General features: G+C 63.5%; 1 protein-coding gene across 1 annotated transcript in view; it reads right to left on the bottom strand.

Moving 5' to 3' along the window:
- The window catches only part of CDH4 (cadherin 4), a 536800-nt gene that overhangs the window by 22852 nt on the left and 489014 nt on the right, over positions 1–24934 (bottom strand). Inside the window, 1 exon segment of the mRNA XM_019426377.2 lies at positions 5523–5660. Within this exon segment, the coding sequence (XP_019281922.2) occupies positions 5523–5660 (138 nt within the window).

The following is a 24934-nucleotide window of genomic DNA, read 5'->3' on the forward strand; positions in this document are numbered from 1 at the left end:
GCTATCCAGGCTTCACTCCGGGACCCGAGGACGAAGCCAGCAGGAGGTCCTCGGGGCTGAGTGCGTCCTGGGGGCCACCAGCCCCCCCGCCCCAGCTGACCCCCACGTTCACCCTCGAGGGGTGCTGAGTGTCCAATGGCCGTACAACCCGCCAGCCCTGCGGCGGGGGCACCTCGAGGCAGCACACGCACAGGGGAAATGACTTTTAATTAACATTTAAGGGTAGGAATTGGATCATGCAAATCCCCCCATCTCCTCAGCTTCTGCTGATTGTTCTTGATTAAGCTCGATAAAAATAGCCTGGCTGTGCGGGGAGGCGGCCGGCCCTCGGCCCCCGCCCACCACCCCTGTGCCAAGCAGCCTCCTGGGCCCCGCCTGTCACCCGTCTCCAGGGACACACCATGGGCCACCCTGACCCCCGAATCTAACCCACGACTGCCATGTGACTCAGTTACCAGGACGTTAGCACATGGGTGGGGGGGGGGCGCGCACACTCCTGCCCGGAAACTGGTCTCCCCCCCACCCCCCGCCGCAGCGGCCTTCGGGTCTGACCGTAGCGAGGCCGCCTCCCTGAGCACTGTCCTGGCGGACGTCAGGATCGAGGTACCGCTGAAGCACTCCTCCTTGACTCTCGACCCTGAGCCCACTCCAGGCCTGGGGCCTGCCCGAGGCCGGCCGGGGCACAGGAGGAGCAGGCGGGACGTTCCAGGGAGCCAGGCTGTGCCCACCTGCCCTTTACCTGGACGGGGGTCACGTCTGGGGTCAGATGCACCTTCTCTCCAGGGTCTCCGTGCGCTTCTGTGGCGCCCGCTTCTCAGAGGTGTGTGCGGATCAAGGGTGCCCTCCTCCTGGTGCGTCCCCCCTCCTGGTGCCCCACACAGCGCTCCCTCCCCTCGCTCCCTCCCCGGCCCTCCCCAGGACTGGCACTTGGGGGAGCCGCGGGGGTTTCAGTGCGGCTGCGTGCGGAGGGGAAGACGGGGTTCGGGCTGGCAGAGCTGGGCTGGGGCTGGGCCGGGGGGCAGAGGTGGTCCCCCCGCAGGCCTGCCCGCAGGAGCGGGTGTGGGCACCCGGGGGCCCTCGCTGTGGAAGCTGAACGTGCTCCGCCTCAGGAGGGGACAGGACAGCCACTTGGCAGAGGCGGGGCCCGAGGCAGCAGGCGCTCTGGGTTTGACAGTCTCGCTGTGTGACCTCGGGCAGCCCGGAACTAGCCCTCTGGGCCTCAGTCGTCTCTGGTGGAAAAAGGGGCAGTGGCCATGTATGTGATGACCACCGTGGCCACATCAGGGAAAACCTCTCAGGAAACACAGAAGCTTCTAGGCGTGACCACCAAGGCCACATCGGGGGGAAAGTCCTCTTAGGAAACACAGAAGCTTCTAGGCGTGACCACCAAGGCCACGTCGGGGGGAAAGTCCTCTTAGGAAACACAGAAGCTTCTAGGCGTGACACCATGGCCACATTGGGGGCGGGGGGGAATCCTCTTAGGAAACACAAAGAAGCTTCTAGGCGTGACAGCCATGATGCTACGGCTCCGTTCCCGGTCCGGGCGGCCATCTGCAGACACAGCAGTGGCACGGGGACACGGAGGACACGCGATGGTGGCCAGTGCACGTGGCTGTTCCGTTTCTCCTTCCCGCTCCGACGACTCTGTGTGAGCCTGACGTTATTCCCAAACGAGCACTGAAAACATCCCAAGGCCACTCAGAATCTACGGACACGGGAGGGTCTCAGACACATCGTGAGTGAAAGAACCCAAGTCAGAGGACACCAGGTACAGAGCGGGGCGCGAGGTGGAGGCGGCGTGGGGCGGAAGGGGACGCCTTCGTCACGGTGGCTCCCTTGGTACCTTTTCCGTTACGCTACCTTGTGTGCGAACTACCTGGTTGGAAGCTCAGCCTGGTCTCCACTCTGCCTAGAACTCGTCCGTGGGCCTTGTGCGTAGAGCCGCACACGTGGTCATGGCGGCTTGCTTGGCTCACGCTCCGTATCTGGACTTGGGATCAGAACGGGCCCCTCCGTTCCTGACGCCAAGAGGGATTAACTGGCTCACCCCCTGGAGCCGGACCGGGCTGGCCGCCTGGACTGCATCAGGGAGGGAAGAAGGATACGCAGCCGCCCAGGTTCCTGGGATAGTGATGCCGTGAGAGAAGCAGAGAAGACCCAGCTGGCTGGGGACGGCACCGAGACAAACTTCATGAGCAGCCGGGGACCACACACGGGCGGTGTATCCGTCGCCCGGGCGGGAAGAGCTAGCTGGAAGCCTCCCCCGAGGGGAGGACGCTCTGCCCAGGACCCTCAATCGGGACCCCCCCCGGGCCGTTCACCGTGGGGCCTCCCCAGCCGGGAGGCTGGATGTGGTGAGCGCCCGATCTGATGCATGAACCCTTCTCTCTCCTTCTCCGTACTCTCTCCCCCTTTATGTTTACTCTGTTTACTTCCATACATTCCCTTTCCTTTATAATCAATACAGTTTTCCTCTATGAAACAAAGTTTAGCTATCGTGAACTACTGTCACTCAGAACAATCTTTAAAACAGAGAAAGTGATTAAACGAAGGAGGGCATGCACGGACGGGGTGCTCACAGATGGTCCAAAGATCTGAGCTGGCCACGGGGGACCCCCAGGAACGCGGGAGATTGTCCGACCGCGCGGGTGCAACCACAGACGTGGGCTCCACGGGCCTTCTGTTGGATGAGAGAAGCGTGGCTCCGCAGAACTGTGCGGCCCGCGTGACTCCATCCACGTGATGTCGTAGGACAAGCAAAGGTCACCTTGGCGATGGACGCAGGGGTGGGGGCTGCCTCTGGGGACGGGCACGGGCTTGTGCTCCTGGCCGGTGGGAACGTTTCCCGGAAGGTCCGTGCGTTATGCCGCATTCCCGTCACACCTCAACAGCATCGGCAAGATCTCCATCCGACTCGAAGCCGGAGACCAAGAGGTCTCTCTGGGAGCTCTTGTCTGGAGCCGATGGGCTGTGTCTACTTTGGCTCCTGGTGTATTAGGCAGCGGCCGACCATCTTGGGCGTAAAAGAATCAGGCTGTTTGGGGGCAGGAGGGTGGGTGCAGGCTCTGGTCTGCCCCATGCCGGAGCCCTCTGCCTTTCCGCCTGTCGCTGCAGCCACGGGGGTCTGTGCCATCGCCTGCCCTCCCCGGGTGGCCACACCTTCTCCAGGGCACCTGGGTGCAAGTGCGGACCAGGATCTTGAGGCAGGTGGGGGCTCTGAGCATCCTGTCCGGTCTCTGGGAGCTTTTGCCAAACCCCGTGGTGGCTGGAGGTGACCAGGAGGGCTGGGCTGAGTCCTTGACTCCCCGGGTCGCTATGGTGGCCCATGCCCGGAAGCATATCCTTCACTACCAACAGGGACAGCTGGCTTGGTTTCCTTCTGCTCTGTTCCCGTGGCGACAGTGGAGGTCCCGAGGCTGTTTCCTGGGGATCCTGGCGGTCACGAGGGCTGGTGCCACCGCCCCAGCACACAAGGGCTCGCAGTTGGCACCAGGACACAAGCGTATCCCCGGGAACAGTGTCCTCTTGCCTGGGCACCCGCCCGGGACCACCTGAGACCCCTGAGGCGGAAGGTGGGTTCTGAGTGTCCAAGGTGCCCACCCACTCGGCGCAACCGCCAGGGTCGATGTCAGATGCCTGGCGTGGTGCTGGCTCCGCTCCTCACTGCAAGGTCACCTCTGGGAGGCGTCCTGCTCCCGAGGGTGCTGTGGTCAGGCGCTAGCGCGGGCCTGGCGTGTCCAGAAGACAGCCAGGTCTGCCCGGCCAGGTGTGCGCCAGGCCCTGCTGGGGCCTGCAGCCTGGGCATTATTCTCCTTCCAGGGTCGCTCGGGGCCGCTTCACCCATGTCCAGACTCCCCGGGACATTGGCCCAGGGCCTTTCCTGCCATTGCCCACTGGCCCAGGAGAGCAGGTGGCCGCGGAAGCCAGCCCGCTCCTCGCCAGGTGGGCTGTGGATCAGCAGCTCCGCCCGAGTGCAAGCTACCGTCCGCCCGCTAGATGGCGCTGCGCCCCCACAGGCAAGGCCACCCCGCCGGGTCCCGGGATGTGGGAAGTTGGGGAGGGGGGTGGAGGTACAGGGCTGTGGGGTCTGGGGACTCTGTGATTTGGGGACAGGAGCGCTCGGGGCGTGGGGCGTGGGGAAGCAGGAGGAGAGGATGCTTGGACCCCAGGGAGGCTCTCGTCTCCCAGACTCTGGCCTGTGAGATGTCTTCCTGGCGCTGACCGGCCTTCTCGGGGAGAAGGAGGGGTCTCCTCTTTGTTTCCCCACCGCCTTCCCCTCCCCCCTCCCCCCTCCCCCCTCGCTGCACAGCAGGTGCAGCTTCCGGGCTCCAATCCCAGCCGCTCCCACTTACGGGCTAGCAGTGAGGGTCTGGGCAAGTGACTTCGTGTCTCTGAGCCTCTGTCACTGAGGGACTGTCGGGCGAGGGCCCTGACCCTCACAAGGTTGGGGGGACCAGAGCCTGGCAGGGGAAGGCTCCCAGCGTGGCTTGTGCTGTTGCCATTACTGTCACTGTTATTGCCGTGGCCCCCTCACCCAGTCGGCCCTCCGGGAGCCTGGACCCCAGCAGAGGCGGTGGCTCTGAGAGGCCATCCCGAGACCTTGGGGTGGCAGCCGCCAGCCAGCACCACTCTGGGGGCCCTTGCTGACCTGACCCTCCCTCCCGCCCATCCTGGCCCCTGCACCCGCCACACCTGAGGACGGGCGCCTGCCCTGGCGGGGGGGGGGCACAGCTCTGCTCGCCAAGGACCTGGGCAGTCATCCGGGGAGGGTGTGGACCAGTGAGTGGGGAGAGAGCAGGGCCGGCCCCCCGAAGACGGCTGGGTGGCGCAGGAGGGGGTCACCAAACGTGCCGGGCACTGAGTGGGCCGTGAGGATTTCCTGGGGAGGGGCTCCTGGCGGGGCAGCGCTGTTGAATCTGTGACCCCGGGGCCCTGCCCCTGGGATGTGCCGGCATGAGCGCAGCTGGTCTCTGTGACTCGTGGGCTCTAGACTCAGAACGGAGGCGCATGAATGCCCACCAAGCGCACTTGGGCACTCAGGCCGGGAGCAGCCTGGTGTGGGCAGCTCTGCCTGAGGGGGAGGAACGCCCGGCGTGTCCCCACCCTCCACGACGTTCTGCTCACGGCAACGTTCTGCTCCTGCAGGAGCCCCCCCCCCCCCCCAGGAGGTCGCGTTGCACACACGGCCACACGCAGCCGCACGCGTGCCTCCCAAAGCGACCGGGCCCCCAAACCACGGGTCGACTCCGGAGAGAGTGTCCAGCCCAGTCTGTCCCGGGCACTTCTCAGAGCGTCAGCTGCGGCTCAGCATCGGGCCTCGCGGTGCCGGACTGGAGCACACGTCCCCCCCCCCGCACCCACCCCCGGAGGCAGAGCCTTGGCAGGCCCTCCCGCCTGTCTCCCGCCGCAGACCCCGGGGAGGCCCCCTCCGCGTCAGCCTCCCGCTGCCCGTCCCTCCATCACACTCAGGGAGGGGAGAAGCGGCCCGAGCCGCACCCGACGGCCGTGAGCTGCGTACCCACCGTGCTCGTGGTGAACTCTGGCGGGTTGTCGTTCACGTCCGTCACCGAGATGATGGCCGTGGCCGTGTTCGACAGGCCGTAGTTGAGGTTCCCTTCCATGTCTGTGGCCTGGACAATGAGTGTGTACTGCTGCACTTTCTGGAGGGACAGGGGCGGGAGGGAACGGGCATCAGTTTGGCTCTCGGCCCGTCCTTTCCATCAACACGCACGCTCCCCGCGGCCAGAGAGCACGGGGGGCCGAGAGCACCGTGTTGCGTGGGGTTCGGGAAACCAGGGATGGACACTTTGCAGAGACAGGGGCAATCCCACGGACACGCCAGGGCTCCGTGAGCCGCCCTCAGACCGGCCTCCACATCCGCGGCTCAGAACAGGGTTCGGAGTTTACGGTTTTGTGCCATCGTTTCCTCGTTGTCTGTGCTCACCAAACGGAGCTCCGGGAGGCCACGGCTGTCTTACTCACCACCGTGTCCCCAAAGCCGACTGCAGTGCCCAACACACAGAGCATTAAATGTTCCTAAGTGACCGTCGGTGACAACAGAGATGCTGAGGAATAGCGAGCTTGTCCACTGAGGTCCCTTGGTGCCCGATAAGGCGTCTGGATATTTGTGGACAGCTGGGAGCCGCTGAGGGGCCTGGAGAGAAATCACGTGACCCAACAAGCGTATACAAGGGGTCAGCAAACTACGGGCCTCGGGCCAAATCTCCCTACCACTGGTTCTTTAATCTGTAAATAAAGTCGTACTGACACAGGGCCACGTCCACTCATTAGCGCGCTGTCCGTGGCTTGTTTCTGCACGACAGCAGCTGAGTGGCTGTGACAGAGATCACGTGGCCGGAAAAGCCTACAACGGTCACTGTCTGGCCCTTGACAGAAGACGTGCATCAGCCCTGGGCTCTGACACCAGACAGCATGAGCCGGGTACCCCCGGGGCAGGCTGGGCAGGGACACCACAAGCTTCTCCGGGAGCCAGGGCGGGGGAAACCGGGGGAGGCTTCTGGAAGAGGAGGGATGTGCTGCCCGGAGGTGACAGCGTGGCAGCCCCTCCCCAAGCTGGGAGGAGCGTGTCTGGGCTCACGAAGTCCATCTGGCTGGGCCCTGGACTGGGGTGGGGGCTCTGGGGGCTCGGGAGCGTCCACACACTGTTTCCCACCTAGAACCTGCCCTGTCCTCCCACCAGTCAAGGCCACTGTCCCATGTGACCGTGGCCCGGGGGCCCGGTGCAGCCCACTCCAGGGTCAGGACGCGTGTGGGGGGTGGGGGGTGTGCTGGCTCCTGGCCCCCATCCTCCCCCCACTTCCTCCCCCTGGCTGTCACTCCGGGTGGTGACAGGAGCCCCTGGAGGATCAGGAAACCGCTCCTCTGTGCACGCCTGGGTCACTCCTTCTAGGGGACTGATCCGCTGGGTGGGGGGTGGGGAGGCACAGTCAGGGCTCCTCAACAGGCCTTCCAGGGCGACAGGCACGAGGGGAGGGGCCGAGAGGCACGGCGGCACGGGGGCCGGCCTGCCAGGCTTCAGTCCCCATCTGTGAGAGGCTGTGTGCCTGGACTCCAGCCTAGTGCCTGGTACACAGTAGACCCTCGATCAGTGTTTGTTAAGTGAATTGAGTAAATGCCGAAAACAGCTGACACTTGTGAAAATGGATAGAACTTGCAACCAAGGAGACGTAAAAAAATAATAGAAATAGCTTCACTCTGGTGCTGTGCCACGTTCAAAAGTTTTCTCACAAAAGATAAACCTTTACTTCCTTCCCTTCTTCCTCTCTGTCATCCATTTACCCATCCATCCACCCACCCATCTCTCCATCATCCATCCACATATCCGTCTATCCTTCCCATCCACATATCCATCATCCATCCCTCCCTTCCTCCCTCCGTCCACCCATTCATCCCTCCATCCACCCACCCATCCCTCCATCATCCATCCATCCATCCCTCCCTCCCTCCATCCACATATCCCATCCCTCCATCCCCCTGTCCCTCTATCCTCCTATCCATCCAGCCTTCCACCCATCTACTCACCCATCCATCCATCCACCCACCCATCCCTCCATCATCCATCCCTCCCTTCCTCCCTCCCTCCCTCCCTCCATCCACATACCCCATCCCTCCATCCCCCTGTCCCTCTATCCTCCTATCCATCCAGCCTTCCACCCATCTACTCACCCATCCATCCATCCACCCACCCATCCCTCCATCATCCATCCCTCCCTTCCTCCCTCCCTCCCTCCCTCCCTCCATCCACATACCCCATCCCTCCATCCCCCTGTCCCTCTATCCTCCTATCCATCCAGCCTTCCACCCATCTACTCACCCATCCCTCCATCCACCCACCCATCCCTCCATCCACCCACCCATCCCTCCATCCACCCACCCATCCCTCCATCCACCCACCCATCCCTCCATCATCCATCCATCCCTCCCTCCCTCCCTCCCTCCCTCCCTCCTTCCCTCCCTCCCTCCCTCCTTCCCTCCCTCCCTCCATCCACATACCCCATCCCTCCATCCCCCTGTCCCTCTATCCTCCTATCCATCCAGCCTTCCACCCATCTACTCACCCATCCATCCATCCACCCACCCATCCCTCCATCCACCCACCCATCCCTCCATCATCCATCCATCCATCCCTCCATCCCTCCCTCCCTCCCTCCATCCCTCCATCCACATACCCCATCCCTCCATCCCCCTGTCCCTCTATCCTCCTATCCATCCAGCCTTCCACCCATCTACTCACCCATCCATCCATCCACCCACCCATCCACCCACCCATCCCTCCCTCCCTCCCTCCCTCCCTCCCTCCCTCCCTCCCTCCCTCCCTCCATCCCCCTGTCCCACCATCCACCTATCCATCCAGCCCTCCACCCATCTACTCACCCATCCATCCATCTACTCATCCGTCCATCCACACCCCCATTCATCCCTCCACCCACCCATCCATCGATTCCCCATCATCCATCCTGCCTCCTTCCCTCTCTCCTGCTAACCACCCGTCATTTATGTCAGGAGAACCGCAACCACCCCATGAGGTGGCTGACATCTTCTCCTCTGTGCCGGGCACAAGGGAACTCAGAAGGAGGTAGAGGCTTCCCCTTGGAGGTGCATCAGAGATGGCTCTTGAACGAGGAGTGTAGGGCTCACCGGAGAGGGAAGCTCGGACAGGCAGTGTGAACAGCAGGAGCAGGAGGCCCAGTGAAATGAGCCCAGCACGTGGCCCTGCCCACGTGGCCCTGCGTCTTCTCACACCGGGACCGCCGAGAGCACCAGGGGCAGGTGGTCGTGCCGGTGGGGATTCCGGACACCCGTCGTTCTTTCTGGCTTTTGTCGTGGACAAAATGCATATGGAGCCAACGGTGCCCACACGGCAACATCAGTGAAGACACCTAGCGGGTCTCTTTCCGAGCGGACGGTACACGGAGAGCGTGGCCGGCACCATCCTCGACGGACTGCCCGCGACAGCAGCACGGTCAGGATTCACCTTCACCAGCGCGGACAAGGCACACGCAGAAACCCGCCAGGCCTGGCCTCGTGGCCCTGCCCGCGGCAGAGGCCGCTTCCCCAGGGCAGAAGGAAGACGCCCTTCCTTCCCGTCCATCAGAGGGGCCACCTGTCTCAGGTCACAGCTCTGCCTTGGCGAGGACTAGGGCGCTGGTGCTGGAGGCGGTGCCCGTGCCGGGGGAAGGCCGGCAGACCGATCCTGAATCCCCACACGCCTGAGCCTCGGTCCCTCTGCACCCCACCCCGCGTGCACCCTGCCCCACCAGGACGCGGGCGCAAAATCCGGTTTCCCGCAGCCTCGCTTTGGAAGGTTCTCTGGTTTAATCGGACTTTCTCCTCCCCCCGCCCCCGCAGGACCGACTTCCAAGCCGCACAGAATCCCGGCGGAATCTACCCGTGATGGGCAGGGAACACCTCGGGCCTTCCTGCACGCCGGTGTCCCTCATCACGGGGCAGCCCGGCCACCCGGCTGGGTCGGCGTCCCTCTGCCAGTCCTGCCATGTGGCCACACGTGCCCAGGCTGGTGCACACTGACTGTCACATCGCCCCCCACGGCTGGCCTGGCGCTCGGGCTCCGTGGCGAGCACCCTGTGGGCGCCATCGGGGGGAGCAGTGAACGAGTAAGTGGGGCCTGGCAAGCCAGCGGCCGGCGCACGAGTGGGCAAGTGACGTGATGCCTGCAGGATGCGGGTGTGCAGGACCACACCCACCCCGCTCCCGGGTTGCTGGCTGCACTCTTCCCCTGGCGCATCATGGAGCCCTGGACTGTGAGACAGCAGGCACGTCCCCGCCCCTGTGCTGGCCTTGCTCAGGGCACACGGCAGCGTCCCCTTCAGTGAGGCTTCCCGCACGACCTCTGCCACTGGGGCTTTGACTGTCTGACCCCTGGGGTGGGAAGGAAGGGGGCCCGGTGGAGCAGACACGGAGCGACCAAACCTCCTGCCCCACCTTGCCTCCCAGGGCCACCACCACAAGGGGCCAGAGCAGAGGACCCGAGAGGGCACAGGCTGGAGGCCGAGGGACAGATCTGGCCAGAGAAGAGAGGAAAAAAGTCTGATTGGAATGTGAAGTCTCTTTTCCACACCGTCCTGTGTCCTCAGTTGTTGACTCACAAGCGACACGGGACCATCTGGGCTACCGCCCTCAGAGACACAGGGACACACATGCATGTGCACGTACGTGTGTACGTGAACGTGTGTGCCTGGTACCTGTATGCGGACATATGTATGCACGTATATAGGTATGTGAATGTGTACAGTTGTGTGCAAGTGTATTTGTGTGTGCACGTATCCATGTGTACATCCATGTGTGCATATTTGTATATGCACACGCACACACACATATAGGTACATGTACACATACGTGCACAGGTGCATGTATCCATGTGTACATCCGTGTATGTTTGTGCACGCATACATGTGCGCACACACAAGTATATGTATATGAGTATGCATGATGCACGTATCCATGTGTACATCTGCGTGTATGCACACACACACATAGAGGTATGTGTACACGCATGTGCACACACGCATGTATCCACGTGTACGTCCATGTGCGCATGTTTGTGTCTGCACATGCGTGCATATAGATATATGTGCACGCGTGTGCACGCGTGAAGGTATCCATGTGTACATCCACGTGTGTGTGCACGTGTGTGCAGCCCACCACCACTAGAGGGTGTGCTGGTCTTGCTTCTGGAGGGTGGGTGGGGGACTCTCTGGGCCCTGAGTGGGTGGGGGGGAAGACCACCCCCCACCAGGAAGAAATGTGGGCAAGGCCCCAGCAGAACTGGGCCTCGCCGTGGGCGGGGCTCTGAGACCCGGGCCAGCTCGGCCCTGATCAGGGTTTGCATCACTGTGAGGCTCCCCGGCTTGCGGGGGGTGGGAGGCGCTCAGCTCCTGTGCTGCTGCTTACGCTTTAGAAAGTACATTCTCAGACCCAGGAATGTCATCTTTTTGCGGCACCAAATCCCCTTCTGGAACGGCATTCAGAGGCTGAGGAAGGCGGCCAGTCACCTGGCGTCCTTGGACAAGATGCCCTTACATAACCGTTCCATCGTTACTTACGGGAAGGCTCTGGCATGGTTAGCGGGTTGATGTATTCATTAAATAAGGCTTCGTGTCATCGTTTCCGTGAGGCCTGGTGTGGGAGCCCTGACATGGCAAGGGACGTTTTTCAGGGCTGTTCTAGTGCCTCCGGCTGGTGACCCCACAGACCACATTTGCCGCGAGGTGCCTACGTTCCAGCGGCCCTGGGGAGCAGGGGTGAAACCCTCCCTACTTTGCAGTGGATCAAACTGAGTCCCGGGAGGGGGGCGCACATGGCTGGTGGATGGTGTGGCCGGGGTCTGGCCGTCTGGAGCCCCCAAAACCTGCCGCCCGGGTCTCCTGGGACAAAGAGATGACCCTGGGCCCACAGTGGTCCTTCTCCACAGGCTGAGCTGTGCAGCGGGCCTCTGATCTCCATATCAGCCCCTGATGGAGCTGCAGGGAGGTGGCCGGTGGGGAGTGGGCGGGCCTGGGCCTCCTGAGTCTCCCACCAACACCCCCCCCCCCCCACTGCTGCCCAGGGGGACCCCTCCTCCTCCGGTGCAGTGAATTCGCTGAAATGTGATCTGGCCATTTTCAAGTTCGAGAGGAGGTAAGAAAATCGAAAGTGGGTGGTCCCGGGGGTTTTTGCTTAAGATCCCCATAGCTCAGCATTTAAATTTTGCAGAACATCCGTCAATAGTGCAGCTGGCTGACCTGCCCGAGAAACGCATCAAAGCTTCCTGCGGGCCCCGTGTTACCCGCTCCCCGTGCCGGCCACCAGGACTGCACCCTGACCCACGTCAGGCCTTGGCTTGGACCCCCACGTGCCGGAGGGGCCCGGGCCCCCTCCGACCCGAGAATGGCCCGTGTCACCCCCCACGCTCGTGTCTGCTGCAGGTGCTTTGCAACGGGCTGGCAGCCGGGATGCAGGTGTAAGTCCAGGCTGAGAGCCCGGCGTCCACCGGGCAAGCCACAGACCCTCCCAGCATCCCTCCTCCCTGAATGAGGCTGGGGTTCTCCTGCTGTCTGGTCACCGCTGGTGCCCCGATGCTCCCACCCTGGGCCACAGGCCCCCTCGTGCTTCCCTGACTATCACTGCAGTCACTGCTGGAACCGCCATCCCTCAGACGCTGACCTACGAGTACACTGGGGGCTTGGCCTCCCCCCTGCGCCTGGGGCTTACGTTGCTTAGCACCTGGGTGTCGGATCAGGCCCTGAGAACCAGGCAGGAGAGCTCACGGGACGGACACTGTGGGAGGAGGGCTCACGGGAGGGACACCGTGGGAGGAAGGCACACGGGAGGGACGCCGGGGAGGAGGGGACACGGGAGGGACGCTGGGGGAGGAGGGGACACGGGAGGGACACCGGGGGAGGAGGGGACATGGAGGGACGCCGGGGGAGGAGGGGACACGGGAGGGACGCTGGGGGAGGAGGGGACATGGGAGGGACGCTGCAGGAGGTGGCACGGGAGGGACACCACGGGAGGAGGGGACACAGGAGGGACACTGCAGGAAGAGGGGGCACAGGAGGCGGGGGAGGGGGCACGGGCTGCTGCTCCTGTTCACTGGGACTCGTCCCAAGGGGTGTGGGGAGCGTGACCGCCAAGGAACATGGTCTGCGGGTCCTTGAAAGCTCCGTTACCCCACGAGCAGCGATCTCGCGCCTCGGCACGTGCCCGGGGGGCTGGGAAAAGAGTCCAACACAACGCTTGTCCAGGGCTCGCAGCTGCACTGGCCACGCGGCCCCAGGTGGAAACAACCCGGACGCCCGTCCACCCGTGACGAATGACCGGCTGCGGTCCACGCACAGGCAGCAGTACGACTTGGCAGCTCCAGGAGGAACGGAGCGCGGACACGTGCTGCCCCAGGGGCGAACCTTGACGGCACGGCACTGGGCGAAGGGAGCAGACCCAGAGGCCACCTGCTCTCGGGCCCCGCTGACGCGACACGTCCTGCCAGGGCCAGCCAGTTGAGACAGACATCGGAAGAGTGGCCGCTGGGGGCTGGGGGGCAGGAGGGGCTGCCGGCGGGGACGGCGTTTTGGGGGGGGATGACCAGGCGGGGGGGGAGGGTGTCTCCACTGCCCTCCGCACCCTCGGGGTGTGTGGGGCCGGCCGCCTCCCCCCAGGGCTGCGGCGATGCTGCGGCCGCGACAAGCCTCACCCGGCCCCCATCTCCTCCCTCTGCACCGCCAGGTTACTCTCTGCAAACGAGAGAACGTTCCAGCACCTCAGGGACGGCGTCCTCCCTCGGCCGCATGGGGAGTGGCCGCGCAGTCCCCAGCAGCGGATGAGCAGGGTGCCTGGCTGTGTCCCCATCTCCCTCTGCGGGACCGAGGGGAGATGAGCTCTTAGGAACAACCACCGAGGATTTCGGGGGTCTGAGACCCTGGGAAGACACAAGCCAGTGGCAGGGGGCGGTGGGGGGGGGGGGGCTGTCCCGTCCTAGGAGATGCCTTGGTCCCTGAGTCCTGGAGTTTCTCCTCCTCGGGGCCCCTCCCGGCCACCCGCCTGGGTCACAGACACAAGCACCTGCACTGGCGGGAGGTGGGGCAGCCACGGCCACGCACGCACAGCTCACACCTGATCACGGAGGGGCCACGTGCCCTAGTTCCGCAAGTCCAGGATTCCGCGGGGCCCGCGCCCTCCTGCACGGATGCTCCGGGCGTTTCCCACTTGGTGTTGCTGCCCTCTGGGGCCACATCATTCTCTGAGGGGGGCCGTCCCCAAGTCGCGACGATCAGAACTGTTCACAGACATGGGGGAGGGAATCACCCTGGCTGGGAACCATCACTCCAGGGGAGGAGACAGCCGATACGTGAGCAAAACGTGCCACGTCAGGTAGTGACAAGGGCTGTAGGAGAATGAAGAAGCGGGCCGAGAGTGGTGGGGGTTCGTGGGGTGCTAGTTTACACGGGCTGGCCAGACAGGGCTTCTTTGTGAAGGAGTCACTCGATTGGCCAACTGGTGGGTATCCTGGGGAGGGATGTTTTAGGCAGCGGGAACAGCCAGTGCAAAGGCCCTGAGGCAGGCACTCTGGCGTGGCCGGGAAGGGAGGCCAGCGAGCAGGGGCAAAGTGGACCAGAGGGTGCAGAGGATACAGAAGCTACATTTGGATTTTACTCTGGGGGAGACAGGAAGCCACAGGAGGGTCTGAGAAGGCAGCGGTGGTCGACTGGATCCCCTGGCTGTTGAGTGAGGACAGAAAGAGGGCAGGAGCAGAGGTCAGGAGACCAGTTGGGAAGGTGCCGTCGAGGTCTGGCGGGCGGAGCAAGCAGGGGTGGGTGAGACAGACTGGAGGGGCCGTGGGGGCAGGGGCCCTGGCGGCCGAGGGCGTGGGGACGCAGGCCAGGTGGGGGCGGGGAGGGGGCCGACATGCGTGACCACGTAGGGACATCCCTCCCTCTGCCTGGAGACGCTGGCTCTTCCCCCGTCTCGCTTGGGACGGGGTCGCTCTCCCTTCTGCCCCTCACCCTTGCTGGCGGCTTCGTGTGAGAGAACACAGGCGCCTGCCTGGGGCCTGTGGCTGCCGGACGATGGGGCTGCAGGGACCCCTGGGCAGAGGCCAGCCTCCCGGCGCCTCGGGAGAGCAGGACCCAGGATCCAGAGCCTCCCAATTTTCAGAGAATCCAGAAACTGGGACTCTTGTACAAAAACCCCCCGCTTCAATGCCGTTTTTTTTTTTTTTTTTTTAAATTTTTTTTTTCAACGTTTTTTATTTATTTTTGGGACAGAGAGAGACAGAGCATGAACGGGGGAGGGGCAGAGAGAGAGGGAGACACAGAATCGGAAACAGGCTCCAGGCTCCGAGCCATCAGCCCAGAGCCTGACGCGGGGCTCGAACTCACTGACCGCGAGATCGTGACCTGGCTGAAGTCGGACGCTTAACCGACTGCGCCACCCAGGCGCCCCATCAATGCCGTTTTAAAACAACAAACCCTTACTTCTGGGGCCGAACCTGTCTCTGGGCTGCTCGAGACCCTGGATTGGCTGACAAGGTGCCTCGAAGCCGAGGGCACGGGTGAGATCCCTGTTCCACCCCAAGGAACGCGCCAGCTGGGGTCACCTGAGGTGGGAGCAGCTTTGGGGCCGCCCGGAGTCTGCCATCGTCCTGGGAGGGCAGCCGCCTACGTAGACGAGTGAGCACGGCTGCCACGCCCGTGGAACTTCAATTACAAAGTTGGATTTATTCACAGGCTGGGTCTGGCCGAGCCCCCGCCAGCACCGCCCTGACATCGCCCTCCTCCGGAGCTCGGGCGAGGGCGGGCCCTGCCCCACCCCCCACTGCCATCCTGTCAAGCCGCACACCTGCAGGAAGAGGGTGGCCTCCCTGCGCCCCTGCCCTCCAGCCAGCCTCTGAGGAGGAGGCAGAGATGGGAGACGCCGGTCAGGGCTGAGAAGGCGGGGAGGGCTTCCTGGAGGAGTTGGCAGGTGGTCCTGCCACGACTCCCCTCCCAGGGCTGGGACACGGGGCCCGGGCTGTTCCTGTGGGAGGCCCGGGTCCTTGACCCGCCTCCTCTTGCCCTGCACTCACATCTCGGCTCAACAGAAAGATCGAAACCAAGGAAAGGTCCACAGCGGGGGACAAGCCGCGCAGATCCCAACGACGGAAAGCGGGGAGGCCGTGGCGGTGACGCACCGCCAGGCGCCACCGGGGGCCACACCCTTCGACCCTCAGGACGGCTCCGCTGCAACTGAGGACACAGCAGCCATGGCGAGCGCAGGGAAGGGCACGCGGGTGCGTCTCTCCCAGAGCGAGGATAGCGGACCCCTCTTTTCTTCTTGGTGCTTCTTTGTGTTTCTTTAAAAACATGTTTCTAGGGGCGCCCGGGTGGCTCCGTCGGTGGAGCGTCCGACTTCGGCTCAGGTCACGATCTCGCGGTCCGTGAGTTCGAGCCCCGCGTCGGGCCCTGGGCTGATGGCTCGGAGGCTGGAGCCTGCTTCCGATTCTGTGTCTCCCTCTCTCTCTGACCCTCCCCCGTTCATGCTCTGTGTCTCTCTGTCTCAAAAATAAATACACGTTAAAAAAAAAGTTTCTAAATACTTATTCATTTTGAGAGAGAGCGTGGGTGGGGAGGAGCAGAGAGCGAGGGAGAGAGAATCCCAAGCGGGCTCCGAGCTGCCAACAGAGAGCCGGACGTGGGGCTCAAGCTCACAAACCGTGAGATCACGACCTGAGCCGAAAGCAAGAGTGGGACACATAACCGACTGGGCCCCCAGGGGCCCCCTTACTTGCGTTTTCTACCACGGACATGTTGCTTTTGTGATAAGAGAGACCACGAGGCGTTATCGTGGAGAAAGGCTCCAAAGGCTCCAGCCTGGGCTCCGGGGCAGGAGTGGCTGTGACGTCCAGCGCTGGACCCCGTGGCTAGAAACACGGCTCTGAGGGTTCACAGCATGCGTGGACGGGCCACCGTGTCGGGAGCGGGCAGGGGCGGGCGGCAGGGTCTGGGGTGCAGATCAAAAGCCCCATGACGAGAGCACCTTTGGGTCTCCTCTCCTCCCCTTTCCGGCGAGGAGACTGGGAGGACTTCCCGGGGGACAACCAGGCCACACGTGGTGAACTTACTCAGGGCTCCATAAACATGCCTGAACACCGACCGGCGAGGAACGCCCACCTCCACCCTGCCCGGCCCCGCCACTGCCTCCCCTGCAGTGGGCGTCTTTGGAAGGCTTACAAGGGGCTCATTTTCTAGGAAAACACAGTTTTGGAATTTTCCGTGTGGCCTGCCGCTAGGCTTGTCATGAAGCAAAGGGGACACGCCGACCCTGTGACCACAGGATGCTCCCCCCCGAATCCGAGTAACGGGACGGCGTGGACTGCGGTCGATGGCGGTGATCCACGAGGGTCATCACGCTGGAGCAAAGCTGCGTGGACCCTGCTCCACGAAATCTCTTCGTGGGCCGACAACGCAGGTGCGGCATCCCGGGAACCCCGGGCAGGCGCTGGCTTCGCGTCCCTGCAAGTCCCGTGAGGCCACGAGAGGACTTCCTGGGCCCACCCTCGTGCGGGGAGACACTGAGAATTGATGAAGGTGACCGGCGAGGGTCAGCACGCGTGGGGACGGAGAGCCTGGGTGGGGTCCGTGGTGACCGAGTGACCTCGCCCAGGGGTAGGTGAAAGCGAGTCCCAGGACGTCCGGGGCTCGGCACCAGCCGCACGACACAGCCATCAGAACAGAAAGCCACCCTCGCCTTCGGAACAGGGCCCGAGTGTCACGTTCGCCGTCCCGTCCGGCCACGGACACTCTAACCGGGGAGGTTCAGGTGAGCGGTGCCTCCCGCTGGGCACACGGGAGACGCTGGGGCCTCTCACACCTTACGAGGCCTCTGCTGACATTTTAATCATGTAAAAACGCTCAATTTACATAGCTCTGCCTAATTAGACACGGTGGCAATTATGTTTGTGGATTTTCCCATCCATAAAGATGGCTCGCTCTGCCAGACGGGAAGCTGGCTCCGAGCAGCGTCTGTGGGGTTTCTCTCCCCAGGATGCTGCCGTTCCCGGGGTGGGGGGACCAATACCCTCACGGAGAGAGAAGGAAAAGGCAGATTTGTGTAGGTGTCTTGTGGAGAAACCACGTCATGTGGCCCGCGTGCCGCCCAAGGGGCAGGGGGAGGGTGCCCTGGCCGGGCAGGGGCTCGGGAGTCACCTGGGGTCTCCGGCCCCTGCCAGCAGCTGCCCTCCGCTTTTACAAAAGCCTGGAAATGGAGCTGTGTTACTGTTTGCCACCGAGCGGCCCGGACCAGGGCGTCCGCTCGACCGCGGGCCTTTATTCACACTCTCCCGGAGGCCAGCAGGGGAAGCTCAGGGCAGCTGGGACCGAAGCACAAGCAGGAGCTGGGAACATCAGTGAGGGGAGGACCCTCCCGCGGCCACCCCCACCGCGTCCTCTACCCGGAGGCAAAGGCAGACCCCGCGGGGAGCGCCCGTGGGCAAAGCGGGAATGGGGATCTGGTGCGGGATCCGTAGCGGGCCACCTGCCACATCTTGCCAAGCGGCTGACGGGAGCCAGGCAGAGCCACAGTCCTGGCATCTCCCCGGGGCACAGAGTCACAAACTCAGAGTGAGCTCCCCCAGGGGGACAGACACGGCGCCCTGAACCCTGACGGCTGGTATCTCACGGTCATCCTCGGAGCGTCCCTCTCTCGGCTCCAGGCCCTACTCTCTGATGAAGTGCAAATGCCACCTTGTCCTGACTCTTATCAACCATTCCCACTTTAGTATAAAGCTCTGGGTACCATCTCTTGTGGACCGAGTCCGGTAAAAGAGGCCCCAAAGAGCGAGGACACTTAGGTTGGAGCGCTTGGTAGCTGGGAAACAAAAAAGTCCAGGCAAGTACTGATCTCCCCGAGCTTCAGTCAGAGGCAACAGGTAAGAGAGATGGGCTCGCACAGATCCAAGGTCTGACAGCAGGCAGGGATAAGGGTGGGCTGGCTGCAGCCCTGAGGGGTATGGGGCAGGCCGCACAGGGCTCAGGTGGCAGGGGTGACAGATTTCTCAGACTGTGTCGCCGTGGGTCTGCCTCCCTGCTGGTCCCCCCCTCGCCACGTCCACCCTGCTGATGCTTCTACACGTTTCTTGAGCAACCGCGGTGCCCGAGGCACCCAGCCGATCGCCAGGCGGTCAGACCGGGTCTGCCATCCAGAGCTCGTCGGGCAGGGGACTCGCTGTAAAGGAGCCAACAAGCTTGCGCAGTCTCCCTTGGCGGGGGGGGGGGGGGGGGGCCGCGAAGGAAACGCCCGGTTCAGGGGGAGGTGGAGGACGGGCACCAGCCCTGTGCAGACTGGTCAGAGACGCCTCCCTGGGGCCGACGTCTGTGGACACAGGAAGAACCGGGGCCTCAGGTCCCTGGGGACAGGGGAGGGCGTGGTGGGGGGTGAGCCATGAGGCGGCGGCGGCGGAGGGGTGGGCCAGCCCTCAGCACCTGGGGAGTGGGAAGCTAGGTGGGGGCTGTGGGCAGCATGGGCACAGAGGCGGCTCCTGGCACGTCTCAGGCGTCGGCTCCTTCCTCCAGACCCCCTGACGTCCCTTCTGTCCGGGGACCTACCCCCTTCCCCTACAGAGCTCCCGGGCTTGCCTGGCATCACCACGACGCCTCGCCCCGCGACGACGAAGGAGGCAGGGAGTGTCCACCGGCCGCCTCAGGACCACGGCAGCCCGTGGTCTGTGGATGTGCTAATCAGTGCAGACAGCTTGTGTTGAATTATTTCACTTGACTCGCTTAAGATTCAGAGACCACTTGCTCTGGGTGGGAGGATGGGAAGGGCAGCTGGAGAGGGGCGCTCGGCCGCTGAGCGGACACCCGAGGTGGCCTCCCCAAAGGAGAGGCCCAGCCTCCCGGTGGGACGGGGCCGAGGGGAAGCGGAGGCCGGTGGACCCGGCACGGCCACACCCTATCCAGGCCGAGCGATGTGCGGGCTGGTGCGTTCCCAGCGTCTCCGAGAACACAGGGCAGAGGCCGGACGGCAGCGCCCTTGGCGGTCCCTACGCCAGGGGCACAGTGCCGGCAGCAGGTGCACGGCAGGGGTGTGGAGGATGGGGCCCACGCGGTGCAGGGGCTCAGACAGGACAGGAGGGTTCCTGGGTGGGCCGTCTCCACTCGGATGCAGGGGCTCTCCCCGCTGGACAACACAGCCTTTCTGGGGGGGGCCTTTGTGGGGGCTTTGCATCTGCAAAGTCGGCTCGAAGGTCTGAAGCGTGAGGTCAGGTGGGGGAGGACTTGACTGCAGGGCTTTGTGCCGAAGGCCGGACGACCGTCCAGCACAGGATGTGGACGTGGCTGTAGTGTGTGGGGGTGGGGGGGTCAGGCCAGCACGTCACCGCACGGGACGCTTGTGGGAAGAGCTCGGCTGAGTGAACGGTGAAGACAGAGGGGCCCGGAGACCCTGGGAAAGACTGGATTTTGTCCCGAGAAAGGAGGCCATGGAGGGTGTTCATCTGGGCGACCGGTGACTGGAGACTCGGGACAGAGGGTCACGGGGCACGGAGGCCATTGTGCTTCACGGTGTTGGGTCACCGGTCACTCTCTCACCAGCCCCCCTGCTCTGCACCCCTCGGCCGTGTCTGTCAAAGGGTGCCCTCCCGGCCTCTGGGCCCCGTGTACAAGGAGCCACCCCCGGTTCGGCCGGTGTCCCTTTAAGGGCGGGCGCGGGCTGTCACCGGCCGACGGACGGGGCATCTCACGTCTCCCAGGCCGCGGCGGTCTGCGGAGCTGGGAAGGCCCTGAGCCGCGGGGCACACGTCCAGCCCCACTCGAGGGTGCGTCCTGCCACCGGGCTGCCTGTGCCCTCAGAGGTCACGTCCTCTTCCTGTCCCGCCTCTCCTGATCGGCCAAACCCGACTCTCGAGGACCCTGTCGCCTATCACAGCCGCTCCAGTCCCCCCTCTGTCAGATGTCACCGTGGTGCCCACTGAGCGGGGGAGGTGCGTGAGTGGGCTTCTCAGAGAGCCCTTTCCACGGACTCAACACCGGCCTGTTCAGCCCCCCACCTTGGGCCCAGAACAGGGGTTCGAGGGGGGATGACCAGTTACTTCCGGGTGGGGTTGTTAGAAAAAGCAAATAAAAATACGGACATACCACCCACTTAAATTGGAACTTCAGACAAATGACTAACTTAGCATAAGTATATCCCATGCGGTATTTGGGACATACTTACACTAAAAAGGACTTGTTTTTCTGGAGCTCAGGTCTAACTGGGTGTCCTGTGCTCCGTCTGGCAGGGTGGAGCACAGCCCCTCCGCTTGGCTCAGGAGCGTCCCCTGGAAGGGCTGGGGGCCAGGCTGGGGTGGGCAGGCACCAGACGAAGACACGCACTTCAGGGGTACCGTCCTCCTTCAGGGCAGCACGAGCCCCTGCCCAGGGAGCCCTCACGTTCCCGTTTCTCAGGAGAGGAAAGCAAGGTCCTTGTGACCGGCAGCGCTGGCCGTCATGGAGCTGGGGTGCCCAGAGCTGCCCTAAGGCTGGACGTGGCCCGTACACGTGTTCCGTCTGCCTCGCCTGGGATTTTGAAAAAGGTCGAACCTGCGGCGCCTGGTGGCTCCGCCCGTTAAGCGGCCGACTTCGGCTCAGGTCATGATCTCGCTGTTTGTGGGCTCGAGCCCCGCGTCGGGCTCTGTGCTGACAGCCCGGAGCCTGGCGCCTCCTTCGGATTCTGTGTCTCCCTCGCTCTCTGCCCCTCCCCCGCTTGCCATCTGTCTCTCAAAAATAAACATTAAAAAACAAAAAGAAAAAAATCAAACCTGGAGCCTTCCCTGCTCGAGGTTCCAGTAAGGTCTGGGGTGTGGCAGGTCGTCCCCAGGCCTCTGGCACCCTCCCCCATGCCCCATGTGACCTTCCAGCCCCCTGGGGCAGAGCCTGTCTCCTGCTCTTTGACCTGCGACCTGAGACCTCCCCCCGCCCCCAGGAACCGTGAGCCGCTCTAGCCTCGCCTCCCTCACTTGGGAAGAAACACGACTGCTAGCACCCCTCCTTCTGCACCCCCACCCCAGGCTGTTTTGAGGACGAAGCGGTGCTGTGTGCACTGCCCGGCCGCGTGCAGCTTCCGTGGGGCCCCCGGAGGGGCCCTGGTGTCCACAGCAGGTGCCGGGTATCTGTTTTCTGGAAGCAAGGACAGGGCCGGAAACGCCCATGCGTCTGCAGTTATCCCTAACTCCCGCCGTCAGGGGGCCTGGCCAGCGTGTCCTCTGTCCTTCCCTCCCCGAGCGGGCCTGTTGGTCCACACACAAATTAAAGCCGGGAACAGAGGCCCCGTTCCTCCAGCACGGCAAGGCTGGCCTGGGGAAACGGCAGCACGGTATCCAGAGCCTTCCTCGCACGGCCTCCCGGAAGGGTCCTCTGGAAAGAGGCTCCGTAGATGCCTCTTTCCTTCCGGAAGAGCCGACCCCGCCAGCCGGAGCTCCCGGTAGGGCCTGTGGTGAGCAGCTCTTATTTTCTGAGAAGGAGCTGAGGGCAGCTGGGCGGGCGGGACGCTCGGCTGGCTGGAAGGGCACCAGCCCTCCCGCCCCTCTGTCCCCTGTGCCTCAAGCCCACACCCATCAAATACTGAACAGAACTCCGTGGAGAAGGTCGTGGGACGGCGGGGCCGGGGTCTGCCTGTGTGAGAAACCGATGTGCCCCAGAGTGGGCGCCCCTCTGCCCCGTCGCGGTGGGGGTCTGGGGCGGGGGAGCGGATAGGGCCACCTGCACAGGAACTTGGGGAAAGCTCGCAGCAGCAGGGCTGAGGCGGTGCGGCCCGGAGCTCTGAGACACAGGGCTGGTGAGAGAGCCCACCCCCACCTCCCGCCCCCTGCAGGCCGCGGACAACACCGAGATGGGGAGCGGGCCTCCTTTGGCCTCTGCGTCGTGGTTTAGGTCAGCTGACGGACGCCCATGTCTCTGGGGGACTGGATGAGGCAGAGGGGCCACGGTGTCTGCCCATGGACACAGGGAGGTCACGGGCGGGCATGAGGGCGGAGCCCGAGATGGGGCTGGCAGGAGTAAGGACCCGGATGCTGCATTCTATTTGGCGTTAAGGATGTCAGTTTCAATGCTGCATGTGGCTGGTGGCTACCTGCAGCCCGCCCTTGGAGGGCCACTTCCTTCTCGTCCTTGAGTTCAAAGGACACCTGTTAGGATTTAGGAATCCCAAGAAGAGCAGGTCAGGCCTCAAGAGTCTCTCCCCCAAATTCCTGTCCACCTGGAGGTTCAGAATGTGACCTTATTAGGAAGGAGGGTCTTTGTGGGTGTAACTGGTTCAGATGAGGTCACCCTGGATCAGGGTGGGCCTCAAATCCAATGACGGTGTCCTCGTAAGAAGAGGAGACACAGAGAGGCACACACAGAAGCCATGTGACCCGGAGGCAGAGCCTGGAGCGACGGGGCCACCAGCCAAGCAGTGTCCGCGGTTGCCAGGGGCTGTGACAGGCAGGAAGGGTCCTCCCCTCGGGCCTCCAGAGGGGGCCGTGGCCTGTCCACACCGTGGCCGCGGGCTCCTGGCCCCTAGAAGTGTGACACGGGAGTTTTCGGAACTTTGTTACAACATCCCTGGGAGACTCCTCCGATGCCCTTCCCGGAGGCGGCGATGGGGCAGGCCCTGGGGGGGCTTCCTGCCCTCGGCGGAGGCACATGGGGTTCTCCCTCTATAACCCGAGCCGCTTCCCGGACGTATTTGTTCACTTGGTGATTTCTTCCTGGCCGGCTTCTCCTTCCCGCAAAGCGAGCCCCACACGTGCTGGGAGGCCGCCTGCCCTGGTCACGGCTGTCTCCCCAGCGTCTCTGATAGTTTTTAGCACATACGAGGTACTCAAAGTTTTTGACCGAATGTGGGATCTATGATTTCTTGAGGCAAGTTAGCCGTGTGATGCGTAGCATTCAGGAGAAGTGAGTGCTGGTCATTTGTCCCAGAGAGCAGAAAATGTGATCGGTTCTACCAGACCCCAGGGTCCGAGCAAGGTCACCTCCTCTGAGAAGCCTCCCTGGATTTCTCCATTGTGAGAGCACCTCATCCATACAAGATACTTTGTGCATGCGATCCCCGGCACCCCCCTGCAGCATACTCATTTAGTCCCCCACTCCGCAACCCCCCCCCCCCCCGCACACCTTTGGGGACAGGCCTAATGAGCTCTCCATCCCCTGCGCCTCACCCAGCACCTCTGTCCAAATCTGCTACACAAGAAAGGAAAAGACGGTGTGAATCTCTCCAATGGCCTTCCCATCGGGAACCACTGTCACAGCCTGAGGCTCCACCTCCCCGGCTAATGACAGCAGCCTCCTGGGGGCCGGGGAGCAGTCCCTCCCCCCGGTCCCTGACTCCAGGGCCTGGTGTGGACGGAGCCGGCGCCTGTCTTGGTCCCTGGGAGGGTGGTGGGGTCTTGACGGGTCCCCCAGTGCACACATCTCCGCCGACGCCGGGACAAGAAAACTCTGAACCCGTGCCTCTGCAGCCCCACGAGTCTCCCTGCCAGTTCTCGTCCTGCCGCCACGGCCCGCGCCTCCCCTCCCTGCCCACCAGGCTGGCGTCACTGTGTCCGTGTCTCAGAGGGAGGGCACTGTGGCTGGCGCTCAGGACTGTCCGCTAACACGCTCACGGCCATGCGGCTGCGAGGGCCACCCTGCGTCCTGCTGAGCCCCGATGTTGCACAAATGACCTCTCGCGTGACCTCTCCGCCCCAGTCCCGCAACCCCACTACGAGTTAGGAGTTCCAAGGAAAGCGCCTCATGCCTTCCCGGGAGGCGGGGGGCGCTTTCCATGCTACAACCTGGCGTTCACTGATTAGGAAGGCGCAGGTGGGGCGGCCCGGCTGGACAGGTTCTGGTAGCTTTGTCGGGAGGAGGTCTATACTCTAGGAACACTCTTAGGTGTCCCCTCTCCAAACCTGCAGGGGGTCAGTCTGGGACGGGAGAACCTGCTGGGAGAAGCTTGGCCCTGAAAATTGACACTTGGCAGGGCCCCGGCTCACTGTCCCAGTTCAAGATGAGGTCCCCCGGACCCAGAGAACAGGCCCGTGACACTTCCGGGGAGGGGGAGCCGTTGGCCATCGAGATGGATGTGGCCAGGAAGCCGTTGCTACAGGCAGCGAGCCAGGACCGAGGAGCACAGCCCTGTTTGCTCTGAGCTCAGCCAGGGTCTCCTCCCAGTCCTGGGAGCCGAATGCTTTAGAGGATAAACTGAGTCACGTATCCTTTAGAGGGCATGCCGGCCTGTGGTCACAGAGCGAACAGGAGGTTGTCATCGAGCCCAGAGGCGGGACAAGCAGGTGACGCTCCTCCGAGAAGCTTGGAGTACCCGCGGCTGCCACCTGGGGACTTTCAGCCAGGAGCAGCTGCCGAATCTGCCAGGGGCCCCAGAGCCAGGTGACTGGGGCAGTGCCGTCTGTCCACACGGGAACGTGCGGCCCAGCGCCTGC

This window comes from Panthera pardus, unplaced genomic scaffold (genome assembly GCF_024362965.1).
Source record: "Panthera pardus isolate Hobbes unplaced genomic scaffold, ASM2436296v1 HiC_scaffold_25, whole genome shotgun sequence".
NCBI lineage: Eukaryota > Metazoa > Chordata > Mammalia > Carnivora > Felidae > Panthera > Panthera pardus.